The sequence below is a fragment of the Suricata suricatta genome, chromosome 10 (genome assembly GCF_006229205.1).
Source record: "Suricata suricatta isolate VVHF042 chromosome 10, meerkat_22Aug2017_6uvM2_HiC, whole genome shotgun sequence".
Lineage (NCBI taxonomy): Eukaryota > Metazoa > Chordata > Mammalia > Carnivora > Herpestidae > Suricata > Suricata suricatta.
Window position 1 is genome coordinate 9,869,548 of NC_043709.1, and position 21,799 is coordinate 9,891,346.

The window sequence follows — 21,799 nt, forward strand, 5'->3', positions numbered from 1 at the left end:
TTGCGGCTCACGGGCCCCCTCCCCACTATCAAAAAGGAACCTAAAGGGGGCGCCTGGGTAGCTCAGCAGGTTGAGCATCCGGCTCTTGGTTTCAGCTTGGGTCACCATCTCTAGGTTCATGGGTTTGAGAGCCACATGGGGCTCTGCGCTGACAGCGTGGAGCCTGCTTGGGATTCTCCCTCTCGGACCCTCCCCTGCTTGCACTCTTTTTCTCAAAAAATACATTTGAAAAATTAAAAGAAAATTCTGTTGAAAGAAAGAAAGAAAGAAAGAGAAAGAAAGAAAGAAAAAGAAACAGAAAGAAAAGGAACTGAAAGCCCAGAGATGGGAGCACCTTGCTCAAAATCTCACAGCCAGCCAGGGACCTGGCTGAGAGCAGGCCCAGAGTCCCAGTTGGAAGCTGCACACATTCCCACCCCAACCTGCAGCCCTTCCACACGTGGGACGAGATCGTACTCCAGGTGGTGCCCCTGAGATGTCAGGGCGGCGTTACGGGGGGTAATGTTTTGTTCCGAAGAACCTTCCTATGAAGAGGAACCTTCCTATGAGACGTAGCCGTCCAGCGACCTCACAAGTGTTCTCGCAGAGTCTGGCCTGGTGGGGAGGGGAACAGGAACAGGCCCTGTGGCTGGGGGCACGGAGGGGTCAGGGCATCTGGAAGCCTCGCTGTGTTGGGGGGACCCACTCCACAGAGATCTGCGCAGCTGTGATGCTCTCCCCCTCCGCGTCCCGGGAGGCCGGGCACGGAGAAGCACGCCTCACTTGCTCGATGGCAAGAAGCGTCCAGGCTGGGGAACGGGCGTGCTGGGCTCTGGGAAAACCAGTGGGCCAGGCTGTCTGGGCACGTCCCGGTAGGATCCGGGGGAAGCACAAGGTTAGGCAAAATGAGAGGGGCTTTTCATCCCATCATCTGCTGGGGAGCAGAAATGGCAGGCGGCCTTGCCCAGACTTTGCTAAATGGGAACCGGGTCCAGTGGAGAAGCATGCAGGGCTGGCCCTGCAGCACACAGCACACACGCGTGCCACATGGCAATGCCTAGGCCTAGCCCTGCCTTGCTCTGCTCTCCACCTGGACCAGAGCCTCCAAGGGAGGAGAGAACTCTGCTCGCACCAGGGGTAAGTGTGCCACAGCTGGGACTGGCAGGGGGCCTGGTCAGCATCCCGGGGTGGGGGGGGACCCTCTAGTCACCAGCTGCAGTTAGCGCCCTGCTTCCTGGGAGTGGCCTCTGGGGAAGGCCTGAAGCTGAGGCGAGGCCCTCTGGGGTGGCCCTGCCTCGCAGTCCTGCGTGCAGGGCTGAGCAGCAGCAGGAGGAAGCTGTGAGCACGGGGGGGGGGGCGGGGGGGGCTCCCACTCAGCAGCTGGGGTTCCTGGCGGGTCTGAGCAGCCGCTCACTTCCAGCTGGGACGCTCTGGGCCTGCCGGGCCCTCTCCGGTGACTCAGCACCGCCACAGGCCCCCAAGCGGGGCCTCTTCCGGTGAAGGGCTCAGGGGTGGTGAGGAGAGGAACTGCGGCCTGATCTCCACAGACAGAGCTGTGGAAGTCTACAGGGCAGCCCCGGGGACCCCCCCACCCCGGCCTCCTGGACCCCCATCGCCCTCCACCTCAGAAGGGCCAGGAGAGCAGGTGGTCCAGGAAAAAGGGTGTTTTATTTCCATAAATACTCCTGCTTTCACTCACACACAGACCCCACTCTGCCCACAGACAGACGGACGGGGCGAGCCGCCCACAGGAGGCCCCAGCAGAGGCCAGGACTGAAAAAGACGTACTTGAGAACCCCGGTGGCCCTGAGGGCCCCCTGCTGGGGCCACCCGACTCTGGTGTGACCTTCGGGCCAGCAGTCACAGCCCCCACAGCCCCTCAGGAGGCCTGATGGCAAAGGGGGGGTGGGCGGGTGGAGCGAAAGCCCCACGAGGAGTGGGGCACAGGTGGGGCTCCCCCAGCCGGGCCCCCTGAGATGGTGACCACAGGGCCACTGAGAAAGGAAAGCGAAGAGAGTCAAACCACACAGCAGAGAGTGAAAAGAGCTGGGGGTGCAGGAGTCACCCCTGCTCCTCAGTCACCCGGTTCCGATGGAGGAGGCCTGAGCTGGTTCTCACTCAAGCAGGGCCCCCGAGTTATGGCTGGGCCTTCCCATAAGGCATAAGAGACGGGTGGGCTTGGCCCCACCCCAGGCTGGGGTCAGGGCCAGGCCCGAGGTCCTGGCCCCTGCCCGACAGTCACGCTTCTCCCCCTTGACCCTGAGACCTTCCAGGGCCAGGCGGCCGTTCCCTGCTCCAGGCCCTGTGGCCAAGGTCCCCAGCAGTGCAAACCCAGGCCAGTCTCGGGCTGGATTCACCTCTGCAGGAGAGGGGGCAAGCAAGGAGAGGGCCGCAGGGGTGAGGGGAGAAGCAGCACCAGGCCCAGGGGGTTGTCGCCATGGGAACACAGGGTGTTCTAGGCCACCACAGCCTCCCACCCAGGCTAGGCAGTGGCCAGTCCTGCTCCCCCCTCCTCTCCCCAGCCCCTCCGTGTTCTAGAGGCTTCCCCAGGTCTCAGGTGGGGGGAACTGGTCCACATCCCCCATCTCGTTGTAGGTCTGGTCGCCCATGGTGAAGAGAAGCTTGTAGCGGAGGCGAACCTTCTCCTGAGGCAGAGACAGCAAAGGCGGGGGGTCAGAGGGAGAGAAGAGGCTGCCCCCGCCCCACAGTGGCGCATGGTCACGGCCCGGCCCCTCACCTTCTGGGGGTTGGCAAGGAGCAGGACCTGGGTGATAGCCGAGGGGTGGACGATGGGGTTGAACGCCGGCAGCTCTGTGCCTGAGGGTGGCTGCAGCTTCACTTTCATGACCTGCGGACAGTCGGGCGGGACGGGGTCCAGCTAAGCTCCCCAGCTTCCTGTCCTCATCCTGAGGGACCAGGCCCAGTCTGCCTGCCAGCTCCTCTGCGGGCCAGAGGCTCCGTCCTTGGGCTCCCTTCTTTCCCCCGGTCCCAGAGAGGCCTTGTCCCCTGCAACCCCCCCCCCCCACCAGCTGGCTCCCCACCCGGCCCCAAGTCACCCTGAGAGGAAGGAGGCACGCTCCTGTCACCTTGGGGACAGCTGACTGGAAAACGATGTTGCGAATGGGCTGGGGGGCGGTGCTCAGCATGGAAACCACCACCACCAGCACGTCGGAGCGTCCGGGCAGCGGGTCTCGGGCAAAGTGGAAGAGGACCCGGAAGCCATGCTGGTCATACACTGTCACTGGCAGGATACTGCCTGGCAGGGGCAAGGGCAGGGGGCGATGGGCGGTGCCAGGCCTGAGCCCAAGCACATCCCGCTGGCTCCCAGCAGCCACTTGTGGCCCTGCTGGGAAGGAGAGGATGAATCCACAGACTTGGGTCCTTGCCTTCACCCGGGGCAGAGGTGGGGCCGGATGCAGACACCTACATGCTGGGCCGAGTTACGGCTGGCCCCGTGGCTACTTCCTGGAGCGCTGGAGTGGAGGCCTACGGGTGAGCTGGGGTCCAGCTCTCACCGCGGGACTCTCGGACAGTCATGCTGGTGTTCAGGGCACTGCTAGCCACTTCCTGGGGACACTGAAGGGGCGACATCCTAGGCCAACGTGCATTCACAAGATGGACCAGGCCGCAAAGACCAGCCAGTCTTCATCTGTGTAGCGGTCCCTAGCGCTCCTGGGCAGGAGCAGCTCAGACTTGGACCTACATCCTTATCCTGGCTTGGTTTCGTGGCCTTGGAGAGACCCGGAACCTCTATGTCCTGGACCTGAGTCCTGGGGAGGGAGCACCCGGCAGCCAGCCTGAGGAGTCCTTGTGCCTGTGGAGGCTTGGACCGTGCATAGCACTCTGCCCTCCAGCTGGGACAGACGGAGCACAGGGGCCCGGGAGGGGCTAGTGTCTGGCCCAGAGCTCCTTCCTGGGGTCAGGCAGTGGCACGGGCTCCCCGCGGGACAACTGGCACTGGGGGTGGGGGGGAGGATGCTCCGGGTGGTGTGCTGACTCGGCCCAGCCCGGACCCGCTTGTGCCCCCAGCCCACTCACTGGGTTTGATGGACTCCAGCGGCACGGTGATGTTGGCCAGCGACAGCTCGGTCGTTGTGGGCTGCCTCGGGGGCCCAGGGGGCTCGGGGGAAGCTGCGTGGAGGAGGCCGGTGGCACCAGAGCTAGGCGGGCTGCAGTTGCTCTTGCTCTGCAGGTCCCGGAGTGTGAGCCGAGGGGCGGGCTGCTGCTTCTCCCTTGTTGGGGGATGTGGCATTGTGGGGGGGGTGACTCTTCAGTGGCCGAGAGGTCAGGGGCACAGGGAGGGCTAGGCTTCCTGGCTGTCCCTGATGGCCGGCTCGGACGCCTCCCTGTCTCTCTGGCCTGGGTCTCCTCTCCTTGGAACGGGCAGCTCCTGCTCCCCCCGCCATACCCTGCCCCCATCCAGTGGGACACAGCTCCCCTTTCTCCCATCAACTCTGCACCCCATGGGACGGGCCCTGTGCCTGCCTCGGGCCCTGCTGCCCCCCTCAGGACCAGTGCAGTGCTTGGCACATGGATGGTCTGCTGCTAGCAAGAATTGCTCACAGGAGTGAGCGGGCACCGGGCCTCTCGCTGCGGGGTCTGGGGAAGCCCGGAAGCTGATGCTGGTAGGGGCACTCCCCCCTCTCCCCAGCCAGGCTGCGCCCTCACCACCGCACTTGCTGGGACTCAGGGGGCAGGGACTGCTGCAGAAGGGTCTTCCCCAGGAGGTCCAGGTCGTCCAGACCGCTGCTCGCCGGCAGAGGCGTCTGTGCGGGGGTCTGGCTGTCTGCGCTGGGGACCCGAGGCGGGGCGGGGGGCTCTGCGCTATCAGAAGACTGTTGGGAACACAAAGCATGAAGGTGGGCGGGGCGGTGCTTAGAGGCGTCAGGGTCGCCTGGTGTTGCTGCCGCGGGGGCCCTGCCTCTCCTTGGAGGTGACATCCGGGGGAGCAGCAGCAGGGAAGGGGACAACATTCCCCACTGTGGGCCAGCCTGGCCTGAGGGTCTACTCTAGGGACCTTAAAATCACCACCAAGAGAAAAAGAATGGGAACCTCATCTCAACGCTAAGACTCGCAAGGGGAGTGCATGGATGTGAGGCGAGAACGCCTTGCCTCCCCCACCCGGGGCCTCCCAACCAGGACAGGAGCCTCAGCCCTGGGGGGCCCCTGTCGCATGGCCCTCTGTCTTCACTGCCCGCTGCAGGCTGCCTGTCGCAGCCACCCTGCCTCGGGACGGGTCACGCTGGCTCTGGGCCCTCCTACCTGGAAGCTATTCCATCCGGCGCCATCCAGGCTTGGGCCCGAAGGGGGTGTGGGATCGCTTAGGCCTGACAGGAAGCAAGACAGACGTCAAGGAGCTGGAGGTCTTCAGAAGCAAGGGAGAGGGGGTCGGTGGGGGCTGCATGCTGACGTGGGGTCCCTGCCTCCTGTCCTCCTCCTGCATCGCCCCAAGAGGCTCAGCTCAGACGGCAAAAGGCACTTTCAGAGGGAGCCGCAGCAGAGAAGCAGAACCCAAAGATCTCGGAGGTTTATTCCCACACCCACTCATGCCTCCTCTCCTACCACTCCGAAGCCACCTCCACTAGGGACAGCAGGACTTTTGTCTTTGTAGTCAGCCAGCGCCGGGGCGCCCAGGGGTGGTGGCAGGAGGCACCCTGCACTCAGCCAACGACGGCCTCTGAGCATCAGAGAGCAAGCGGCGGCCCAGACCCCGAGCAGCCAGGCCGGGCGGGCTGCATGTCCCCGGGTGCACGGTGGCAGGCTCTAGAAGCCGTCTGCCCTGGCCGTGCCAACAGGGCTGGCCGGCTGGGGCTGAGGGCAGCCGTGGGTCCTCCGGATGGCTCCACTCATTAACCTGCCGACTCGGAGAGGGCAGACATCTGGTCTGACCTCAGTCCTCCCCGAAGCACACTCTGGGCCAAGGCCACCACAGGCTTTCCCTACAGAAGACAAGGTAGTCTGTTTCTAGCAAATTCTGAATTAGCGAGCTGCAGCCTGAAGAGCCTACAGGCACTGGCAAGGCACGGGAGGCTCATGATGCCGGGCCTCTTGCTCTGGGCACACCTCTCCGAGAGCAGGGACAACAGCGGTGATGGCTGTCACATGCCCGGAAGTGTCCGGCACCTCAAGACGCGGGCCTCACTCGGTCCTCAAACAATCCTGATGAGTGGGTGTGGGGCTGCCGTTCCTCTTTCAGGGTCGAAGAAGTGGACACGAAGGGTGGTGAAGTCACCTGCTCAAGGCCACATGGCTGGCAAGAGCATGACCTCATTGCTGGAGTCTGAACATGACTGCCACTTGGCTGTGTGACCTCAGGCTAGTGACCACCTCCCTGTGCCTCATCTGTAAGACTGAGGGGGCTGTCGCGGGTAATAAAGGAGACTGATGAGATGGAGGGCCTCAACAGCGGCGGACGCGGACGGGAAGTCCCTGCTGCCTACCCCGCCCCCACCCTTCACCCTTCCTGCCACAAAGAGCCGGTTAGGACAAGCCCCCTCTGTGGTCCCAGGGCTTCCTCTATTTCCCCCCGAGAGTGCTGCCGGCACTTCTGGTTCCTGTTCCCACATTTCCTTTCCCTTCGAGTCGAAACCAACGGATGCTGGAGGCTCGGGGCTCTGCTGAAGCGACGTGCGCCAGGAAGTGCGCAGCCCCCTTGCTTCGCCTGAGAAGGTGGCTGTGCCACAGCCGCTCGCTGGCGGGCCGGGCCGCACACACCGACTGCCCAGACCTCTGCCGGACGCCACCCCCAGCTCGGAATGCCAAGGGGCAGGCTGATGGCATGCGTACGCGGGCCCACGGACACCCTGTGGTCACAGCCTCTTGGGGAGGGCGCCAGCTGCGGGGCCCAGAGGGGAACTCGTGCTGGTCTGCCGTCCCCTCATCCCTCATGCTCCATTCCCAGTCCCTCATGTCCCTTTCCTAGCCGGGGAGCTGAGTCAGAGCAGCAGAGAAGCTCAGAGGAAGGCGTCAGAAGCTGAGCGCCTCGTTCTAACCTGCGTGGCCCCCACTTCGGGCACGCCATCTGGCCTTCCTAAGCCTTGGGAGCCTTCCTTTGGCATCTGGGAAGCGGGGATGTTGGGGGTACCCACTCCTGTGCAGGGGGGCGGGTGGTCTGCGATCACAGTGGTGAGGGAGGCCGCTGGCCCGGGGCACGGGCACACCACGCCTCTTCCGGTCCATCAGGGTTGGCTTTTACCTCCGAACTGGTTCAAGGGAACGTAGTCCAACTCCTGGCTTCCAAGGCAGTGCCCAAACGCGACTTTCGAGATTCTTTTGACAGAGTGCAGCTTTTTTTTTTTTTTTAAAACTTCAGGGCCCCTGTGGAGAGGCTGTTCCCATGTTCTCCGGCTTGCAGCTCTCAGAGGGGGCTGGGCCAGAAGCCGGAATCCTGAGAACTGCCTGGCCGGCTGGGTGCCCCCTGCGCGCGCCCCAGGCGTGTGCCTGGTTCCCAGAGGACTCGTAGTCCGGACCAGCGTGAGGCGTGGCTTCCTGGAGCTTCAAGAGCTGCAGGGCCAGGGTTCTCCCCCTCTGCCCCTCTCCCTCACAGCGGGTGGGAAAACCATCTGCTCCCAGTTCTAGGCTCTAAACTGCCGCAGGGACATCTCGCCAGTTTTCCCTCAGGCCCCCAGAGCCCGGGCGCGGTGGGGTTAGCAGAGGTCGGTTCAGAGGCTGGCCAGCCTCATCCTCTGACTGGAAGACCTTGTAGATTCCTGGACTTCGCTGAGCCTCAGCCTCCCAGGCTGTGAAATGGGCCTAGCACTCACACCACCCTCCATGGGACTCGCGGGATGCGGGCTGCATCAAGGGCTGCGGGCATCACCTCCACCTACAGCCGGCCCGCCCTCCTCTGGGCCTGGCCCCCTCCTCACCCAGAGACATGAGCTCATCATCAAGCAGGGAGACGGAGGTGCTAGGCTGCTCGGGGCTGGCCGGGTCACCAGGGCGGGTGGGCATGACTGGGTAGGTGGTGCCCGTGGGGGGCAGATCCAGGCCTGAGAGGTCCAGCAGGGCAGAGGTGCTCCCTGGGTGGGGCAGGGGGGAAGGAGAGTCAGGCCCATCCTGGGTGGAGGCCACTCAGGCTCCTGGAGGCTGGCCCGCTGCCCCCCACCCCTCACAGCCCTCCTTGGCCACGCTGCCATGCCCCCGAAATCTGCCATCAGGCCCCTTCTCTAGCTCCTCGGGGCCAGAACCTATTTGCTCCTTCCCTCTACTTGGCCAACTGCCTCCCATCCTCGGAAGCCTCACTTCCCCACTGCTCCATCTGCGGTAGCCCGCCCCCACCGCTCCCCAACTGGGCCCATCCGAACCCTTGCCGTGGGTCCCCAGGGCTATCGCTCTGCCCTTACTGGGGCCGAGCCTGCCACGTTCATGTGTCAAACCCTCCCTCCCACCTTCCGATGAGGAAGCTAAGCCTGAAAGGTGCCATCTAGCCCCGCACACCAGGTGCCAGATTTATCAAACTAAAGAAAGGCCTTCCTTCTTCTACCAGTCCTTGCCAAGCCCTGGCTCCCGCCCCCTCTGCCCCATGTGGACTTCCTCCCCCCGCAGCGGCAGCCCTGGCACAGTCTCCCCCCAGCTCTCTCCCCAGGGGCCACCCCTGTGACGGCAGCCTGGGCCCTGTGCTGCCGGCACCTGGCGGGTGCCCCCAACCCCCCCGCCCAGCTCCTCATTGGGACGGAGCCCGCTGGAGGACGCCCCCCCCCGCTCCTCACCGGGGACGGAGCCCGCCGCGGCCTCGCCGTTGACCTCCTCGCCCCTCACCAGCTGCTTGTACAGGTTGATCACCTGGGTGAGGTTGTCGTTGGCCTGTAGGATCTCGGCTGGAATGGGCAGGAGGAGGGGGGAGACAAGGCTGAGGGACTCCGGGGGCCTCTGGGGGGAGGGGAGCACCCTGCGTCTATCACAGCCCTGGTGAGGGGATGGGGCCGGGGGGCGTCCCGTCTGCTCGCCTCACTCAGACCTGCCACCGCCCACCCTTGTCCACCGTCCCCACCACACCGAACACGGTGGCACACTCTGGCCTCAGCCTTCACCCTGGCTCTGCCGCCGGCGTGGCCCTTGCGTCCCTGCGAGGCCTTCCGAGGCCTTCCCTCAGCCCCACCCCCCAGTCCCCTCACCCCCACCTGCCGTTCTCCACGTCACTGACCCCCACCTGACAAACGGGCCCTACTCACTGCCTGTCAAGCTCTGTCAATGACAGGGCTTTTGTTGATTACTTTTAAAAAACTTTTTAATGTGTTATTTATTTTTGAGAGAGAGAGACAGCGTGAGCAGGGGAGGGTCAGAGAGAGAGGGAGACACAGAATCTGAAATAGGCTCCAGGCTCTGAGCTAGCTGTCAGCACAGAGCCCGATGCGGGGCTTGAACCCACAAACTGTGAGATCATGACCTGAGCCAAAGTCGGATGCTCAACCGACTGAGCCACCCAGGTGCCCTGATTACTTTTTTTTTTTTTTTTAAAAGATTTTGTTTTTAGTAATCTCTGTGCCCAATGCGGGGCTCGAACTTACAACCTTGAGATCCAGAGTTGCATGCTCTACTGACTGAGCCAGCCAGGCGCCCCTGGCTTTTGTTGATTTTAATCACCACCGTATCCCCAGGGCCTAGAGCAGTGCTTGGCACAAACTAGGCCCTTTCCAATACTATCCCCTCAGGGGCCAGGGCTTGGAGGGGTCTGGGCAGCAACTGCCTTGGGCTGGGACCGGGTGCCTGGCATGCAGGCCGCACGCAGTGACCTCCCAGTAAATCAGGGGCTGAGGTGGTATCAGACTGCTGCCCAGAGACTCTGGCTCATGTGATGGCAGAGAGGAAGGATGAGAACCCGGTAGGTGGCCGTGACCGGAGTCACGGGGCCCGGAATTGTTGAGGCCTCAGTTTCTAGCCTTTACCAGGGAGCCCTGGTCCACCGTGGCTCTGCCTCCATTATGCTCTGTGATCTGGGCAAGTCCCTTCCCTCCCAGAGCCCCAGCTGTGAAATGGGGACAGTCCTCCCCCTTTCAGCTGGTTCAGCTTGGGGGCAGTAAATGAAGCGCTTGAGTAGGGGCTTGGCCCATAGGATCTTATGCTCTCCGCTTCCTCAACGTGGAGAAACCCAAGGTTGGGGCTGGAGAAGGGGGCCCCCTGGTGGTGGCTCCTGCTAACTGCAGATACTTAGCGTGTCCGGGGAGAGGAAGGGGGAGGAGGCAGAGGGGCAGGACTGACTGCCCAGGGCTCACCTAGGGCCTCGTCGTTGTCTTCCGTGTCACTGGCCAGTCGGAAGAGCGTGGGCCGCATCCGCTCACAGCGCTGGTACAGCTCCTGGGGACAGCAGGGTGGGTGGGTCAGGCCGGCGGGGAGCTAGGAGGGGCGGGGCGGGGCGGAAGAGGCAGGCGCACCTTCATGAGGTCCTCGCTGCTGCGGGCAGCCGCACGGCCCTGGCTGTGGTTCGTCACCATCTCCGTCAGCAGCTTCACGTTATTGTTCACCTCCTCGATGGCACTCACCCGCTTGGAGATCTTCTCCATCCGCTTCTGGTCCTAGGGAGACAGCGGCCTCAGAGGGCTCAGGTCACGCGCGCCCGGGGCCGGGCGCTGCCTACAGCGCTCTAGAGCATCTGCCGGCTCGGTGTGAGCTCAGACTGGCCACGAGGTGCCCAGGCCAGGGTATGCTAGTCCGGGAAGCCCTGTGCCAACCCTGTGCTTGCTTCCTCTCCTCCTGCCGATGGCGCCAGGCCCCAGGCCTCTGCACGGACCTGTCAGAATCTCGGGGGCCCTCAGACACCATCTCCAGGACGGCTCAGCAATCTGGACTGGTGACACTGGGGGACCACTGTCCTACATGTACACCTGTGGTACTGCATGGCTTTTGCCCTCCTTGTGTTTGCCCCTTGAAAGGAGGTGCCCGCACTTGAGAGTGAGAGGAGACTTTTGTGGTCACCAAGCATAACCAGAAACTAGGAGTGACACCCTCCCAGGGTCTGGCAGGTGGCAGGGAGCTCAGGGCCTTGAAAGGCCACAGTAGGAAGTGACCCCACTATCCCATGCCCACTGGGCTTACCACGCGTGCTCCTCCTCCCTCGCGGGATGAAAAGTGGGCTTATGCTGTGCCCTCTGACACAACTGCCCTCCCCGAGAGGGGCCGCCCTTGACTTTTCCTGCGCTGCCAGGACGTACGGCTTTGCCCTCAGAAGACAGCCCAGGACTTCCTCCCCGTAGGGCTCTAGACTGAAGCTTTGAGGACCTACCCTTATCAATTAAAAAAGTTTCAGCCTGCGGGGGGGCCTGGGTGGCTCAGCCAGTTAAGCCTCTGATTTCGGCTCAGGTCATGATCTCACAGTTCGCAGGTTTGTGCCCCGCGTCAGGCTCTGTGCTGACAGCTCAGACCCTGGAGCCTGCTTCCGATTTTGTGTCCCCCTCTCTCTCTCTGTCCTTCCTCCATTCACACTCCCTTTCTCAAAAATAAACATTAAAAAAATTTGAGGGAGGCCACCTGGGTGGCTCCATGGGTTAAGCATCTGACTTTAGCTCAGGTCATGGTTTCACGGCTCGTGGGTTCAAGCCCTGTCCTGGGCTCTGTGCTGACAGCTGGGAGCCTGGAGCCTGCTTCAGATTCTGTGTCTCCCTCTCTCTCTGCCCCTTCCCTGCTCTCACTCTGTCTCTCTTTCTGTCTCAAAAGTAAATAAATATTAAAATATATATATATTAAGAAAAAGTCTCAGCCTGTACCCATAACATACATATACTTGTTTGGAAGTTAAAAGCGTTATTATTCTGTCTTTATAATAAGTACGCACATACACAGTACCTGTAACGTAGTAAGACCTAATTTATACTTCCTTGTCACGTAAGAGGCAGTCAGCCTTGCAAAAGCCCAATCGGAGGAGGTTAGATAGGTTGCTGGGTAATTCTTCCCTCTACACCGGTTCTGGCTCTGTCTCCTGCGGTCCCTCGACCTGTCAGCTCTTTCTTTGCCATGACAGCCCGTTAGCTGGGTCACAGCAGGGTCCCCTGTAGGCGCACACACAACCCCACCGCGGTGGCCCCACTCCAGTCCCCACTCGGCCTGCTCCCTGCACCACGGCCATGGCAATCACCTCCTGCACCATCTCCTTGATGAGTTTGTTGGCTGCTCGGAGGTCCTCGGGGTGGGAGCTCTTCAGCAAGCGGGCCAGCATCTGCAGGGACAAAGGGGCACGACTGTGACCCCAGTCTGGGCCTGGGGTCACGCGCTGGTTCCCCAGTTTCCCGGCTGTGGGACGTAAGGTACCTATTAAGCTCTCCATGAAATAGTGAGAATCTACCGACAGACGGTACCAAATGTATTACCATCGTGAGAGTATCCTTCTGGAAGGATGTGCCAGGAACCCAACAGCGCTAGCCCTCTGGAGTTGGGACCAGGGGGATAGGAGTTTTGACTCTCTATCTTACCTCCTCTGGGCTGTTTAATTTCTTGCCTGTGAGCACATGATTCCTTTAACACAAAGTTAATCCAGTTATCATTGAAAGTGTCAAAAGCAAAAATACAGACTCCTGCTCAACCTATAAAATGCCCTCAGAAAAAAAAAAATGCCCTCAGACCAACCCCAGGGACACCAGGCATGCACTTGTGTTTATTAAATGCGGAGGCCCTGGGGCGCCCAAGCGGCTCAGTCTGGTGGGCGCCCGACTTCGGCTCAGGTCATGATCTTATGGTGTGTGAGTTCGAGGCCCGCGGCGGGCTCTATGCTGACAGCTTGGAGCCTGGAGTCTGCTTCCAATCCCGTGTCTCCCTTTTTCTCTGCCCCTCCCCCTACTTGAGCTCTGTCTCTCTGTCTCTGTCTCTCAAAAACAAATAAACATTAAAAAAAAAAAAACGCAGGGGCCCTGGAAGGGAAGTACTCAGTATGAAGAAGTGCTGGGTAAGCCTCGCCTGTCACCCGGTGCAGTGACTGCGCTCAGCTCGGGCCTCTGCTCAGGGCAGCCAAGGCCTGGAATTCATGACCAAGCGGGCGCGAAGGTCCTCATCTCCTGGAGGCTCACCTTGGATTTCTCCTCATCTTCAAAGATCACATTCTTGGGTCGTGGAGGAGGAAGGGGAAAGGCAGCATCATCCGGAAGCTTGGGGTCAGACTTCACAATCCCTGGAGTGGACGGTGGTGGGAAGGCATCAACGGTGCCCGGGGCCAGAGCGGGGGAGGGGAGGGGGGGCAAGGGCAGGATGGAAGGTGGGCCAGGATCGGCTCCTGAACCACGATGTCAAGTCATCTGGTGGCTTTTAGGCCACATTTTGAGGCGACTCCATGGGGGCCACTCTCTGAGGGCAAGTTTGACCCAAACTCACCTTCTCTCCACCCAACCTAGCTTCACATAGAGCCACAAAAAGCCTCTATGTTCTTGAGAAGTTAAAGGGCAGAGCCATGACCTTGCTGTCGGAAGTGCTGGAGCCCCAGGAGGGAGGAGGAGGAGGGAGAAGGGAGGCAGGAGGCACCGGTCTAGGCACCCCCACGGGAGCCTCACCCTGCTTCTTGAGCATCTGGTAGGCCTCCGCAATCTTCACCTCCTCGGGCAGGCCGACGGCCCAGCTGTAAAGGAGCTCCAAGATTTTGTTTTTCACCTTCTCCGACGTCCGAGAGCCCAGGTACTTCAGAGACCGAGGGGAGGGCAGGCTTTGCCACTGTCCGGCCCCGCTCCCTGCAGCCCCAACCCCAGCCCCAATGTGGCTGCCTCCCCAGGACCCCCTAGGAGACCTCGGCCTGCGGGGCTCTTCCGTGCCACCCAAACTGTCTGGTGGGTGGAGCCCGCCTCCTCACTCTGCTGCGCACCGGCCGTGCCAGCCCTAAGCATCTGTGTCCCCACCTGCCGGTGGGATCATGGGGAGGACACAGAGCTGAGCGCCTGTCTCCCATCCATTTTGTGTAGGGCTTAGCTCTGTGACCTTGGGGAGGAGCCACCTGGCTTGGGGCTGGCCAGGGAAGGGGCAGGTGTGGACCCGAGCTCAGCCCTGGGTCTCAAGCAGTCTTTCTCAGCTGCAAACTAAGGCTGAGGGAATTGGAACTCATGCTAGTCACCTGTTGGGAAGATGGGCAGAGAATGGGGGGCCAGCTGGGACACTCAGCTGCTCTGATCTAGAGAAGGGTGTGAGTGAGGAAGGCCGGAAGGGGTATCTAATAAGTGTGTGCCCTGAGGGAGCACACCCTGCCCCCACCAGGCCAAGGCCATCAGCAGGCTCTGCCACTCAAGCTTTGGGGCCTCTGCATCCAAGGCCTCAAGGAGGCTACTCTTGTGAGGTGGGGACAGGTCACAGCCAGAGTGGCTGTGCTGGGGAAGCTGGCTCAGCAGCCGCGTGCATGCGCACACGTCCTGTGGTCATTCCTCACTAAGCCTGAGCACCCCCATGCCCAGCTCCAGGACCACCGGCTCCTGGGGTGGCCTGGAAACCCTCCTGGAAGCCCCGCTGTCCCGGACTCAACTGTGAAGGACCATGAGAAAGGGTCTGTGTTTATGCCGGTCAGCGTTCTAACAGGGGGGCTGAGCAGAAGTGGGAAGCCAGCAGGAGCCCCCAGGATGAGGGCTGTCAGTGGCCTCCTGTGGGGGGGGGGGTCCCCCCATTGACAGCACAGGCCTGAGCTCAGGCTGGGAGCACCCACCTTGGGAGACACGACCTTGATGAGCTCATTGAGGAAGCGGAATTTGCCCACTTCATCGTGGAACCTCTTGCCGCAGGTCTTCATGCATGTTTCCAGCACCTGGGGGGGCAGGGGGGACCCCAGGGAGGGTCAGAGGAGGCGGCCTCCCTCCCATACCCCAGCCGGTACGTGGAAGCCCAGGGCTGGGCAGGCAGAGGGAGGGAATGACTCAGGACAAGACGCAGGGTGGGTGCCTTCGAGGGCCGGCAATGCCCAACCCCACAGCCTGGCCACGTCTGAGCACCACTTGCAAATAATTTTCCCATTATTATTATTATTTTTTTTTTAAACTTCAACAAGCACCATTTACCTTGCCATATCCTATATATTTGTGAAATCCTAGAACCGGTCCATGTTTGAGGAAAAAAATACACCTCTATCTTGTTAAAAAAAAAAAAAGTAACTATTAAAAGAAAACCTGTTGGGGCGCCTGGGTGGCTCAGTCAGTTAAGCGTCCGACTTTGGCTTAGGCCATGACCTCGCAGTTTGTGAGTTCAAGTCCCGTGTCAGGCTCTGTGCTGATAGCTCAGAGCCTGGAGCCTGCTTCAGATTCTGTCTCTCCCTCTCTCTGCCCCTCCCCTGCTCATGGTCTGTCTGTCTCTCAATAATAAATAAACGTTTGAAAAAATAAAAAATAAGTAAAAGAAAACCTGTTTACCATCTGAGGTCAGCCTTGCTCTGTGGTGAGGTGCTACGTGGCCCGTCCCTGGGGTCCACAGAGAGCGCACCCCCCTTCTCTTCTGCTGACACGGCTTCAAACACTCTGGCCTGAGCCCACTGTCAGCACCTGAACTGCCTTTGTGAGGGCGGCACTGTCCTGGGTCTGGACACCACTGATGGGCTGAGCTAGCCCTACAGGGGACCCAGGGAGCCTTATAGACATGCGGATTCCTGGGTGCAGATGCTGAAGGAACCGGGATCAGCAGGCCTGGGGTGGTGCCCTCATTCAGTGTGTCAACCCACCTCCTAGAAATCTGCCCCACGGCTGGTGCAGGGAAGCCCCGGGCCTACGACCTTAGGGGGTTTCCTCCCCGCACTAACTGTGCAGGGCTGGGGTGGAAGGCGGTGAGCCCCTACAGGCCAATCTAGGCCGTTCTGGCACTACTCCCTTGGGCTCTAAAGAAGAGCCTGATGTAGGGGTGCCTGGGTGGCTCAGTTGGTGGAGCGTCCAACTTTTGATTTCAGCTGAGGTCATGATCCCAGGGTTGTGGGATCAAGCCCCGGGTCGGGCTCCATGTTGAGCATGGAGCCTGCTTAGAGTTCTTGCGCTCTCCCCGCACCCCCCAACCACTGCCCTGCTCAAGCACTCTCTCTCAAAACAAAAACCCTCTGTCTTGGCCTCCCTGGGTGCCATCCGTGTGGTGTGGGGAGAGACGGTGCCCTCTCTCCCCTTCTCACCGTCAGGGCCTGGATTGCTTCCCACTCCTGTGGTGACTGGATCTTGTGAGCCAACAGCCGGGTGGCAAGTGGGGGCCTGGAGGAGAGGAACAGCACAGAGGCCCAAAGGGCTGGAGACCGAGGCGCCCCAGGAGGGCCGCCACCCCCGCCCCTGCTGGGCCCACAGCCCTTGGTGGCTTCAGTGGAGTAGATGCAAGGGCCCAGCTCCTTCTCCGACTGGAGAGGCCTGGAGACTGCAGCGTGACAGGGCAGGGGCGGGCAGGGAGCAGAGCCGGGGACCTTCCAAAGGTGTGAGCTCAGCCCCTCAGCTGGCTTTCCGGAGAACTGCGAGCTGGGGAGGGGACCGTGGCCTTCAAGGGGCCTGTGTGTGGCAGCACATGACACTGAGGGCAGACACAGCTCCCTGAGAATCTCAGGGGCGCAGGACATCCTGCTGGGAGAGATCGGAGCACCTTTGTAGTGGAGGTGATGACGCTGTCTGCTGGATCTTAAAAGACCCCGGTCGCTAGTGACGGGGACAGCTAACACGGACTGAGTGCTCATGATATACCAGGAGCCTCACATGCGTTTTGGAGCCCGGCCTACATTCGACCATCCAGAGGCCGCAGTGCTATGGTCCTCACATCACAGGAGCAGAGCCAGAGGCTTGCCCAGCGGGCCCGGTGGAGGGATGGGATTCGCATCCAAGCAGCCGCACTCAGGGTCACACACGTCGCGCCGTACGCATGGCCTCCTGGAGCGGAGCGCCCGCACGGTGCAGGTGCAGTGGAGGGAAGGCTGTGCCCCTCCGACTGCACCACCTGGGGAGCCTGCTAACAAATCTGCCCCGAAGTCCTCTGCCACTCTAGTCCCCGTCTGCACAGGGCCCTGAAATGGGCATTTTTGACAAGCACGAATCCTAACGCAGGTGGTTCTCATTCTTCCTGGAGCAAAGAGCCTGCTGGCCACCTCTGAGCCAGGGAGTAGGTCCCGACAAAGCTGGGACTCAGGGGGGTGTGGGCTTAAGCCCAGGACTACCATTTCCTTTGTGGGGAACCCGAGTCCCCTGGGCCTCAGCTTCTTCACCTATAAAATGGGTTCAGTTAGAGGGTGGCCCACGGAGGTATAGAGGGCCCACCACCAGCACTAATCTGTGAGCACCTTAAGAATGGAAGCGGAGTCTCAACCCACTGAGGTGTTTGCCCGAGGCCAGGGTCTGCAGTGGGCGCGGCAGGTGCAGAGGAGATTCTGTGGAGGAGGGAGCGCGAGAGGGGGCCACCTACCCCTCAAAGTCCTCGTTGAGCTGTTCGCAGAAGCCGTTGATGCTGGCCCAATTCAGCTCCTTGTTCAGGGGGTTTGTGGCTCTGTCTGTAGGAGGAGAGAGGGCCATTGTGGCCTGGTGAAGGGGTCCCTGCCTCTCCCCCTCCCTCCTCTGGCAGCACAGTTGGCCACTAGGGGGCTGGGGGGATGACTGAGCAGGTGAAGACTCCCCTTGACCTCCTGCTCCAATAGCTTCAAGACCTGAGCGATGATTTTGGCGGTGTCAATAGGCAGACGAGCCCGGGTCCACGGGCTTTCCCTTGCAGGCCCCCTGCAGCCCCGCTTTTAGAGATGGTGCTCAGGGGCGGTGCCCCCACTCCCTAGTGCATCCATCTCAGCAGCTGCATGTCTGTCTGCCAACCTGACCAACCGAACCTCCTCTAGTTCTGCTCCTGAAAAGTATCCCCACAACGCTCAGGGAATTTACACTCAGATCCAGAGGTAAGGGGGGGAAAAGCCACAGTTCTGCTCTCAAGGAGCCGTGTGGCTGGGAAGTGAGCCAAGGTAAGTTAAGTTCACCATACAGTGTGACAGAGGGAGGCAAAGGAGCCACGAGCAAGGGGACTCAGTTGGGCCTGGGGCCAGGGAGGCTGCCTGGAAGAGGTGACACTCAAGCGGGAGCTAACCAGGCTGGGGAAGGCATGCCTACGATCAGCACAGCACCCCTGAGTGTGGGGAGGAGGAGGAGGATGGACTCGGATCACTGAGCGCAGGGCAGAGCGTGGAGAAGCTTGGAAGGAGCGAGGCTCAGGTATCACCTCCTCCACGAAGTCTTCTCTAACCCTGGCTCCCGCCCAGGGTGCCAGTGCCGGATCAGCTCTCTCTTCTTTGTCCCCCAGCTCTGACCTTCAGCGTGGGCCCCAGCCAGCTGTGGCACCGCGTGCCACACGCCCATTTCCTCTTGGCAAACAAATGAATGAAGGGGGGCTCAGCGGCTGGCAGGCGGGCACAGCATGTCAGGGAGTCTGAATCCAGGAACGGGTAGTGGCCAGAAAAGGGCAAAGGAGTCTACAGGAGGGGGTGATAAACAAGCAGGCAGTCACCTCCCTGATACCCAACACTGGTTATAAAAAACAATCAATAGGTCACGGAACTTCCCTGAACCTCTGTTTCCCCATGTGTAAAGCTGGAGCGAAAGGCGGACTGATTTAGATGCCAAAATATGCAAGGTGAGAACAAGCGGGGGGTGGATCTTCACCAGCTCCCCAGAGCCAGTCTCTAGGCTTCGCCCTGATATCTGGCCTGTTCTGCCTCAAGCCTGCTGAGCAGGGGGTGTGGAGGGAACGCAGCCTAGGAGGAGGGACAGAGAAGGATCTGCGGACCGGAGGAGGCTGGGACCCGGCTCCTACAACATGGTGGGAGTCGAGAGCCCTGGGATCCCAGTACCTGGCAGCCATGTAACCAATTCATATTTATATATAAATATTTTGAGTGCTGGGGCCACAGAAGTGAACAAGGCAAAATCCCCGCCCTCCCGGCTCTGGAAAGAGAAACGCCAAGTCCTCGGATAAACACACACACAACACTGTGTACTTTTGGGAAGTACTGTAAAGAAAATTGAAGCAAGGAGCCGGTGTAGAAAGTGTTTTGGGCAGGTGGGGGCTTATCTCTCTGGGAGAGCTCTCAGAGGAGGTACAGCTGAGCAGAGATCTGAATGAAGCATTTTCTCTCTAGAAAGAAATCTCTGTTGCATGAGCCTTGTGCTCCTTGGCTCTCAGCTTTCCTACAGGACTCTCTCTGGGCTAGTGACAGCTCCCTCCCAAGCCTCCCTCCAGTCCCTGGGAGAAAGGAAGCCCCTGTAGATCACCCAGGAATAACCGTCATCCCCCCCCCCCAACTAAGGGAAAGTGTGGCTGGCTACTCGGTCTCCCAGCCCCCCAACATGGCCAGAGGCTGGGGAACACCAGTCTGAAGTTAGAAAGAGAGAATGGGGTTAGGTCTTGCCCTCTCAATGACATCTGGCTGGGGGCTGGGGGTGGGGGGGCGAGAACAGGAAGTCCTTTAAAAATGTCAGACACAGGAGTCTGAGTGAGGACAGAGAAGCCAGTTCTGGAAACTGTCCTGAGTCAGAAGCCAGTGAGGAGGAGGCAGTAGGATCACGAGACATCAGCCTTCTCCCTTGCATCTTGCTCAAAGCAGGAGCCACTGAGTCCACGGAGAGCTGACCAACCTCTCTGGCCTGGGCCCCCAACCCACCAGCTGTCTTACCTCTATGGGTATGTGGGGGGGGGTGGGGAGAGCACTTTCCCTGAGAGGCAGTAAGGAAGAACACCCAGGGAGGGCAAGAGGGAAGTGTTTCACAATAGGGCATGACTGTACCCTGTCACTACATGGTGGTGATAATATTGTCACTCACCCATCAGAAGCTACCCTTACCCTCTAACCACTGCAAGGGAAGAGCTTACAATTTTGCTGGGGCCCAAAGGGGAAGAAAAAGAGAAAACGATCCTGGCCTCAGTCTATTAGAGTCCAGCCTCCTGCCAAACCCAGGTGTCCTGACTCCTGTTTCTCAGATCAGACTCTTTTTGGACTCTCAGAAGATCCCATTTTTGCTAACCGTGAGATGGTTTTGTGTCCCCCTCAGCTCAAGTCCTGAGATATGCCAGGCCTGTCGGCCAGGGCCCTGCCCGTCCTCCCAAGTTGCTGCTCATACCTGGGCACTTGTGGCCTTCTGGAACAGTGTCGATGTGGCCACAGAGGGCCTCCTTTCCATGCCCTCCCCCCCACTGGCCAGACGAACTCTGAAACATGCCTGCAAGGGGTGTTTTTCTGGAGCCAACATCAGGGTTCAATTCTGCTCAAGCCTGGCTCAAAAAGGGCTGCCCATGACCCCAAATCACTCTGCGCAGCTCCCTGGGGTGCTGGGGGCTCAGGGGTTGAGCTGAAGGTAGACCGAAGTCTCCCTGAGGCCCTGGCGGAGACGTGGCCTGAGGAAAGACTTAGGAGGGAACTGTCACCAGCCCAGGGAGAGTCCCGTAGGAAAGCTGTGAGAGCCAAGGAGCGCCATCAGCAGTGTGGGATACGGAGGTCAGGTGGAGGGTATGAGGACTCAGAAGCCCGAGTAATAGAAGCCTGTATAGGAGGAGTCACAGAAAAAGGGGTTCAGAGTCCTTTGGAGAAAGGTCAGCAAAAGAACTGGGAAGGGTCTTGGGTGGAGTTACAGAATCAGAAGGGCTGGGCTGAGGCTAGTGACAAAGAGCCTGATATTACTTCTGGAGTCTTAGATGGGACCCTGTCAAGCCTAGAGGGTTTGAGGGTTTCTCACTGTGTGGCCAGAGCTTGGAGGATCAGATGGGCCACTGAGTCCTCCCTTCCTGGGCGAGGAGACGAGCAAATCAGAAAGGAGCTGCAGACTCAGGGAACGAACAGGAGGGAATCACGCCATGCAGAGCCAGAGCGGACGATCTGGGGCCCACGAAGAGTAGGATCCTTCCCGCCTGGGTCTGAGGTGCAGCCCTGGGGGCCGCTGGCTTGCTCCCTCCTGGGCCCAAGAGAATGGCTCGGAGGGTCCGCTCCTCAGTGGAGAAGTGTGGGCCTCAGGGCTTTGGAGACTACAGTCTCCGTCCTGAGGGTTCTAGAGGCAGAGGCGGGCGCAGCTCACTCCTCCCCGAGGGTCGCGGCCCTGGGATCAGAGAGGTGGGCGGCGTCCGCTCCCACCGGGGGTCCACGCAGCTGGCTGGGTCTCCCTTCGCCCCAGGGTCGGAGGGACCGGCTCGGGGAGCCGCCTCTCCTGGGCCGGAGGCGGGGCGTGGGGAGGGGGCGCCGCGTACCCCGCCCCCGCCGGGAAGGGGCCCGCCTCGTGCCCCCGGTTCCGGTTCCGGTCCGGCCCGCGCCCCTCCCGGACACTCACTGATTCGCGCCTCCAGAGTCTCCGGCTCCATCGCGGGCTCCATCCGCCACAGGCCCCCAGCCTCGGCACCGCCCCCCGCCCCCCACCGCTCTCGCGGGACTTCCTCGGCACCGCCCTCCACCGATTAAAGGGGCAACGTTCGCCCCGACCCGCGGGAGCGGCGCACGGGAGCGCTCGGCACCATAGAGACTCGTACGAGCTCCCCTAGAGCGTCACCTGCTCTCCTAACTCCTCCCCCTCCCCCGGTGGTGTCTACGTCGCGGGCGGTACCAGACGCCCGCCTTCCCGTTCACGGCGCTCAGGCGACAGAGGAAGCGGAGGGACGGGGGGCTGAGAGCTGCACCATGGTAACCCCACGGGACGCTGTAGCTCGTCGTGCGTCACGAAAATGCCCGTGATCGCTTCCGGAAGAATGCTCGGCAGCCATGTTTCTGAGGGGCTCTTAGGTCATTTCCGGAACCCTGAGACGCACTTCCGCTTAGATGGACAGGGGGAGGGTCCCTTAAAAGGGCAATGACATCCGTGGGCCGCTGTGAAAGTAAGTCAAAGTTCGTCGAGTGCTTACAATGTTACAGGCGTTGTTCTAAGCACTTTTTATGCATTAATGTATTCACTGCCCACAACAAACCCAC

General features: G+C 60.8%; 1 protein-coding gene across 3 annotated transcripts; it reads right to left on the reverse strand.

Moving 5' to 3' along the window:
- Window positions 1–1,628: 1,628 nt before the first annotated feature.
- Window positions 1,629–21,504, reverse strand: GGA1 (golgi associated, gamma adaptin ear containing, ARF binding protein 1). 3 transcript variants are annotated; one of them, XM_029953641.1, is made up of 17 exons: window positions 21,168–21,504; window positions 17,281–17,365; window positions 16,019–16,094; window positions 14,582–14,680; window positions 13,452–13,575; window positions 12,975–13,075; window positions 12,050–12,130; window positions 10,353–10,493; window positions 10,194–10,275; window positions 8,691–8,798; window positions 7,848–8,000; window positions 5,242–5,306; window positions 4,648–4,814; window positions 4,018–4,211; window positions 3,066–3,235; window positions 2,717–2,827; window positions 1,629–2,624 (listed from the first exon to the last, which is right to left on the reverse strand). In XM_029953641.1, exons 1-17 carry the CDS (start codon window positions 21,208–21,210, stop codon window positions 2,514–2,516), a joined length of 1,911 nt encoding a protein of 636 aa, XP_029809501.1. In that variant the 5' UTR covers window positions 21,211–21,504; the 3' UTR covers window positions 1,629–2,513. The 3 variants fall into 3 exon arrangements, with proteins under 3 accessions (XP_029809501.1, XP_029809503.1, XP_029809502.1); XM_029953643.1 differs by lacking the exons at window positions 17,281–17,365; window positions 21,168–21,504 and adding an exon at window positions 17,159–17,226; XM_029953642.1 differs by lacking the exons at window positions 17,281–17,365; window positions 21,168–21,504 and adding an exon at window positions 16,581–17,055.
- Between the last annotated feature and the right edge of the window lie 295 nt (window positions 21,505–21,799).